This window comes from Cebus imitator, unplaced genomic scaffold, assembly GCF_001604975.1.
Source record: "Cebus imitator isolate Cc_AM_T3 unplaced genomic scaffold, Cebus_imitator-1.0 Scaffold169, whole genome shotgun sequence".
Classification (NCBI taxonomy): Eukaryota; Metazoa; Chordata; class Mammalia; order Primates; family Cebidae; genus Cebus; species Cebus imitator.
Window position 1 is genome coordinate 2,564,444 of NW_016107484.1, and position 7,345 is coordinate 2,571,788.

At 50.1% G+C, this 7,345-nt stretch overlaps 1 protein-coding gene across 3 annotated transcripts in view; it reads left to right on the forward strand.

Moving 5' to 3' along the window:
- The first annotated feature begins 1,449 nt into the window (after positions 1-1,449).
- The window catches only part of DDX55 (DEAD-box helicase 55), a 17,645-nt gene continuing 11,749 nt past the window's right edge, over positions 1,450-7,345 (forward strand). Inside the window, exons 1-5 of one of the 3 annotated variants that reach the window (XM_017544397.2) lie at positions 1,450-1,634; positions 5,077-5,127; positions 5,219-5,305; positions 6,873-6,964; positions 7,044-7,106. In XM_017544397.2, coding sequence (XP_017399886.1) covers positions 1,527-1,634; positions 5,077-5,127; positions 5,219-5,305; positions 6,873-6,964; positions 7,044-7,106 — 401 coding nt within the window. In that variant the 5' untranslated portion in view covers positions 1,450-1,526. The remainder of the gene's footprint in view (positions 1,635-5,076; positions 5,128-5,218; positions 5,306-6,872; positions 6,965-7,043; positions 7,107-7,345) is intronic. The other 2 variants (XM_017544398.2, XM_037744251.1) reach the window with 2 other exon arrangements.

Consider the following 7,345-nt stretch of genomic DNA (forward strand, 5'->3'; position numbering starts at 1 on the left):
TTTGGAGACTGAGTTTCACTCTTGCCCAGGCTGGAGTGCAGTGGCACAATCTCAGCTCACTGCAACCTCCATCTCCTGGGTTGAAGCGATTCTCCCGTCACAACCTCCCAAATAGCTGGGATTACAAGAGTGCATCACCACACCTGGCTAATTTTTGTATTTTTAGTAGAGACGGGGTTTCGCCACGTTGGCCAGGCTGGTCTTGAACTCCTGACCGCGCGTGATCCACCCACCTCGGCCTCCCAAAATGGTGGGATCACAGGCTGAGCCACCGTGTCTGGCCTTTTTTTTTTTTTTTTTTTTTTTTTTTTTGAGATGGAGTCCAGCAATGTCACCCAGGCTGGAGAGCAGTGGTACGAATTCGGCTTACTGCAACCTCCACCTCTCAGGTTCAAGCGATGCTCAAGGCTCAGCCTCCCGAGTAGCTGGGATTACAAGCGCCTGCCACCACACCTGGCTTTAAATTTATTTTTATTTTTAGTAGAAACGAGGTTTCACCACGTTGGCCAGGCTGGTCTCAAACTCCTCACCTCAGGTGAGCCGCCTGCCTCGGCCTCCCAAAGTGCTGGGATTACAGGCGTGAGCCTCCGCACCCGGCCCAGATAATTTCTTTATGGCCACTTTTTTCACAGAAAGGTAGAAAGAGGGAGTTGAGTAGTATTTTTAGGTTTTATGGGTAACTTTGGAGAAAAGGGGTTCCCGTTTCTATACTCCGCCATGAGTAAGAGGGATTCTTGTTTCTATGGCCAGCCTCAGAGAATCAGAGATGAGAGACCCGGCAAGAGGTCAGAGGGAAACCTGCTTCTGAGGCTGCCTCAGGGGCCTTCATTTGGTAGTTTCGTTTTCAGAGCCCCAACAGGGGTAAGCCATGCACCTAGCTGAAGGAGACAGGCCCTCACAGAGCTCAGCTCATAATGAGTGGTCAATAAAAGCCTGCTGAGTGAAGGGGTGTGTGGCCATGAATGGCCTAGGCCAACAGTGAATAGAGGAATGGGACAGTGTCCTTAAGACTCTGACGCTAACTTCCGGGAAAGTAAATCAACATTCAAGACATACTGGCCATCGGATCCCCGGCCTCGCCGCCATCAGCGGGTGCCTCTTTTGCAGGGCTGCTAACCCGAGGCTCGGGGCTGGGGCACGTTTCTCTGCCCACGGTAGCTAGCCCCACGGCCCTTCGGCCTGGACGCGGTCCTGTGCCGCCACCTGCCTCCGACAGGCAAAGTGGGAGGACCGGGCCAGATTCCCTCCCGCCAAAATCCCTGCCCCGTGCGGAGAGGCGCCCGGAGTCCAAGGAGCTGCGCGGGGCGGGTGGAACTCCCCGGGCCTGCCCCACCGCCTGCCTTCACCATCTCGCGGGCGCCTTTTCTCTCTCCCGCTGCGTGGGGGCCTTCGTCGAGCTCCGGAACTCGGCTGCTCCAGCGCGCGGTTCCCGGACGGCTGCCGCAGCTGCCGGAAGCGGAAGTGCTCGGTGGAGGTGCACAGGGCGCATTCTAGCGGCGGCTACGGAGGCGGAGAAGGAGCTCACCATGGAGCACGTGACGGAGGGTTCCTGGGAGTCGCTGCCAGTGCCGCTGCACCCACGGGTGCTGGGCGCGCTGCGGGAACTGGGCTTCCCATACATGACGCCGGTGCAGGTATCGGTTCCCGGGGGGAAATGAGACTGGGAAAGGGGCAGGCACCCGCTGCATCGGATACGCCAGAGGTGATCGGACAGACCCGAGCGCTGGGGCTCATCCCTCCAGCTGGGGCTCTTGCCTCGTCTCCAGGCTGCCCAGACTGGAGGGATGCGGAGCTGCTCCGCGAGCGAGCGGGCAGAGGGGCCACGCCCCACCCCACCCCCGGGTACTGGGGTCTCGAGCCTTGTTCTCATCCTGGCCCTGCCCACTGTAGCCGTGAGACCTCAGACAAATGGCTTCCGCTCTCCGAGCCTGGTTCTCAACCTGGCCCTGCCCACTGTAGCTGTGAGACCTCAGACAAATGGCTTAATCTCTCCGTGCTTCATTTTCCTTCTCTGTGAAATGAAGAAAAAATAACACCTGCATCATGGGGTTGCTGTCGGGACTAAATAAACCAGCCCGCACACCGTAGGCGCTCAGTAAGTGTTACCTGTTGTTATACATCCAAGTGAAGCGGCCCGACCCTCCAGTTATGCATTTCTTCAAGAAGTAATTCTTGAGGACCTGCTGTGTGTGAGGAACTCTTCTAGGGTCTGAGCAGTTTGCAGTGTTGGCATCTGCTCATAGCCTTACTTTCTAGGGCAGGAGCTAGAAAAAGGATAATTTCAGCTGCTGGTTAGTATTATGAAAGAACTAAGACAGTTGTGATAGTGACACTCGAGGACAGGAGAGGTGAGACACGGTGTTACGGAAGGCCCCTCTGAGGAGGTGTCATTGAGCTGAGACCTCAGTGATTGAGAAGGAGCTGGCTCTGGGGTGACTGGGGGCAGATTATTTCAGCAGAGAGAAATGCCAGTGCACAAAAATGCCCTGGGGCGGGCTGCACATGGTTTGGGCGGCAGAAAGGAGGCCTTTGTGGCTGAACATCAAGAGTAGTGTAAGAGATGGATTGTGCAGGGTCTTGTAGGAGCTTGGATTTCATTCTGAATGTAGTGGGAAGCCATCTTATCTAGGAAGCTGTTTAGGAAGGGAAGGGCTGTGATTTCTCTGTAGAGAGTGGCCTTTCCAGGCATGAGATGAGGCAGGCAGGTTGCTTAGGAGGCCATTGTTAGGTAAAAGATGATGGTGGCTCGGAGCAGCGTGGAACCAGTGGATATTGAGAAGTCACATTTGGGATAGCTTTAAGGTTGCTAAGGGACTGGAAGTGGAGGTTGGGAAAGAGAAGACTCTAGAGGGACCTGAGGTTTTTATTCTTAGTAGCTAGCTGAATGGTGTTACCATTTCCTGAGAACAGCTAGAGAGTATAACAGGTTTCAGAGGGAAAGTCAAGAGTTCTGGGGTCAAGAGTCAAGTCAAAAGTCAGAAAAGAGGTGTTTTTTTTTTTTTTTTTTTTTTTTAATTTTTTGAGACAAAGTCTCGCTCTTTTGCCCAGGCTGGAGTGCCGTCTCTGCTCACTGTAATCTCCACCTCCCAGGTTCAAGTGATTCTCCCGCCTCAGCCTACCAAGTAGCTGGGATTACAGGCATGCGCCACCATGCCCAGCTAATTTTTGTATTTTTAGTAGAGATGGGGTTTCGCCATGTTGATCAGCCTGGCCTCAAACTCCTGACCTCAGGTGATCCACCTGCCTCGGCCTCCCAAAGTGCTGGGATTACAGGTGTGAGCCACCACACCCGGCCACAAGCGTTCTGTTTTTAAACACTGAGCTGGTACCCAGTGGCACCTGCCTGTAGTACCATTTACTTTGGAGGCTGAGGTGGGAGGATCCCTTGAGCCCAGGAGTTCAAGACCAGCCTGGGCAACATAGGGAGAACTCCATCTCTAAGATTAAAATAAATAAAGGCCGGGGATGGTGGCTTATGCCTGTAATCCCAGCATTTTTGGAAACCAAGGCAGGAGGATCACTTGAGACCAGGAGTTCAAGACCAGCCTGGGCAACATAGGGAGGCCCTGTCATTGCAAAAAAAATTTAAAATAAATGAAGTCTTGAGTTTGAGATGCCCATAAGATTCCAGGGAATGTAGAGGATCTGTCTCCAGCAGGCAGGGCTGGAGATGGAAACCGGGAGTGCTGTGTGCCCTTCCTTGGGAATGTAGTGCAAACAAGACCCAATCTCTGCCCTCAGAGTTCATTGTCTAGACCTGTCATCCACTACGTAGTCACCAGACCCAGGGCTGTCGAGTGCTTGAAATACACTTTGTCCACATCAAAATGTACTTTGAGTATCAAATAATACACTGGATTTTGAAGACCTAGTATGAAAAAAGAATGGAGAAATGTTGATTTTTAAATATTGATTAAATGTGGAAGGGACAACATTTTGGATATATTGGGTTAAATATTAAAATTTATTTCATCCATTTCTTTTTACTTTTCTTACTATGGCTACTAGAAAGTGGAAAATTGTGTGGTTCACATCATAGTTCTGTTGGACAGCAGGGGCCTGGAGCAGGGGCCTCACCCTCAGCACTATTGACCTTTTATGCTGGAAAATGTTTTGTTGTGGGGCTGTCTGGGCATTGCAGGCTGTTTAACAGCATTACTAGAATCTGTTCACTGGAGCACATCACCTCCCAACCCTGGTTGTATTTTTTAAATTTATTTATTTATTTAGACAGGATCTCGCTCTGTTCCCCAGGCTGGAGTGCAGTGGCACAGTCACAGCTCACTGCAGCCTCCAGCTCCCTGGGCCTAGGTGATCCTCCTGCCTTAGCCTCCTGAGTAACTGGGACTACAGGCATGTACCATCACATCCACATCATTAAAAACGTTTTCTTGTAGAGACGGAGTCTCCCTATGTTGCCCAGGCTAGTCTGGAACTGGGGATCTACCCACCTGGGCCTCCCAAAGTGCTGTGATTATAGATGTGAGCCACCACACCTGGTCACCCTGGGTTTTGACAACCAAAAATGTTTCCGTACATTGTCAAATATTCCCTCGGGGGTTGAGGCAGGAGGATAGAAGTCACTGTGTAGAAGCAGTTGGAATAATATCACACCTGCTGTGATACAAGAGAGCTCAGGCCCTGGGGACCTGAATCTGATTGAGATTTAACTGTTTTGGTTGCTAAAACCAGGTTTCTTGTAAAGTCTGGAGACCTCTACAGTGCTTAAAATGAGAGAATTTATTGGAATCATCATTCTGTTATACCAGAACTGGAAGGGACCTTAAAACCCAGTGTCTGCAACCCCTTCCTGGTTCAGAGAGGGGAAGGTAGGAGAGATAGGACTAGAATTCAGGACGCCTGCCTCCCAGCTCAGCTCACTCTCCCCACACGCTCTCCATGTAGACATAGTTGCCGCATTTGATTCAACTTCTCTGTGGTGACTTGGTTACTCAGAGTCGCTTTTGTGGTGGGCCCCACTATGACCTTAGCCGCCCATTCTGTTCCTAGGGCTCTGGGTCTCACCTGTGAATTCATGGCATCCGTTAACCTGTGCTTTGCCATCTCTCCCTTTAGTCTGCAACCATCCCTCTGTTCATGCGAAACAAAGATGTTGCTGCAGAAGCGGTGAGTGCCTTGGGTACGCGCAGCCTGTCCTCGCATTTTCTCTCAAATGAACTCTGAGGAAGAAAAGGAAACCAAAACTCTCTGTTTGCAGGTCACAGGTAGTGGCAAAACGCTCGCTTTTGTCATCCCCATCCTGGAAATTCTTCTGAGAAGAGAAGAGAAGTTAAAAAAGAGTCAGGTGAGGACAGCAAAAGTGATTTATTTTCACCTAGTCATCAGAGGGTCCACATTGGATTAAGCAGCTGGATACAAACTTGAAAAAATACACCAGAAGCAGTGGCTCATGCTTATAATCCCAGCACTTTGGGAGGCTGGGTCTGGAGGATCACTGGAGTCCCGGAGTTTGAGACCAGCCTGGGCGACACAGTGAGACCTCATCTCTACAAATAATGAATGAATCTTGAAAAAATAAAGGACAATTGGCCGAGTGCGGTGACTCACGCCTGTAATCCCAGCACTTTGGGAGGCGAGGCTGAGGCAGACAGATCACGAGGTTAAGAGATTGAGACCATCCTAGCCAATATGATGAAACCTCATCTCTACTAAAAATGTAAAAATTAGCTGGATATGGTGGCATGTGCCTGTAATCCCAGCTATTCAGGAGGCTGAGGCAGGAGAATGGCTTGAACCCTGGAGGTGGAGGTTGCAGTGAGCCAAGGTCACGCCACTGCACTCCAGCCTGGTGACAAGAGTGAGACTCCGTTTCAAAAAAGAAAAGACAATTAATCCTGATTATTTGTGGATTCTGTATTTATGAATTTACCTGCTTATTAAAATGTATAACCCCCAGTGGATCCTTGGTGCTTCTGTGGTCACAGGCGTGGGCAAAGGTGCCTTTTGTTTTAGTGCTCAGGTATAAACAGTGTCCTTTTCATTGTCCATTTAGTGCCATGTTTTTCACCTTTTTTTTCCCTGAGACAGGGTCTTGTTCTGTCATCCAGGCTAGAGTACAGTGGCATGATATCAGCTCACTGCAACCACCATCTCCCAGGCTCAAGCGATCCTCCTGCCTCAGCCTCCCAAGTAGCTGGGACTACAGGTGCGGACCACCATGTCTGGGTAATTTTTTGTATTTTTTTGAGGAGACGGGGATTTGTTATGTTGCCCAGGCTGGTCTCAAACTCCTGCGCTCAAGTGCCTCCCACCTCAGCCTCCCAAAGTTCTGGGATTGCAGGTGTGAACCGCTGCGCCCAGCCATTTTGCACATTTGTGTGCTTTATGTTGGTGATTTTGCTTTTTGAAATGGCCCCGTGATATAGTACTGAGGTGCAGTCTAGTGTTCCTGGGTGCAAGAAGGTTATGACATACAGAGAAAATCCACGTGCTAGACAAGCACAGGTTCAGGCATGAGTTAATGTTCTCTTGGCCACGAGTTCAATAGGAATGAATCAACAGTATATATTAGAGTCTTTTGAGCACAAACTTACATAAAATAGGGTTATGTATTGATTAGTTTATAAAAATGTGATGCCCAGAGACCGGCAGGAACCAAACCCTGTGAGCAGTGGTTCAGTGTTCACTAGTTCAGTGTTCTCAGTGACTTTAAAGAGCATAACTGCAGTGTGTAATGATGAGTAACTGCAATTCAGAGTAATTGATACCTGCTCAGAGATGCTGCTGAGAAAGTCCAGGAACTACTGTTTCTCTGGAACTTTCCTTTGTGTGGTGGAGGGCTCAGGGTCTATGAGCTCCTCTCTGGAAGTCCCTTGCGCCGCTGACTGTGTCCCTTCCTTCCATGTGGGTAGGTTGGAGCCATAATCATCACCCCTACGAGAGAGCTGGCCATTCAGATAGACGAGGTCCTGTCGCATTTCACGAAGCACTTCCCGCAGTTCAGGTAAACTGGATGCACTGTCCCTGTTAGCCATGGGCTGTCGTTTTGCTGAACTTAATCAAAGGCTGTTTTCTTCTTGCAGCCAGATTCTTTGGATTGGAGGCAGAAATCCTGGAGAAGATGTTGAGAGGTTTAGGCAACAAGGGTGAGTTTGCTCATGTCTGCTCATTTCTTTGCTTGCTCTTGGCACTGAACCTAGGAATCGATGTGTGATCTCAGCCTAACTGTGGGTCCCCCTTTCAGCAGCCGCCTCCTCCCACAAAAGGGTGTTTTCTCCAGGCCAGCTTCCCATTGTGCTTTGCTGTCTCCTTCCCATAAGGCCCTGATGAGCACTTCACAAACTCAGGTTCTTACAGAGGTCAAGAGAACTATGTCAGGATAAAT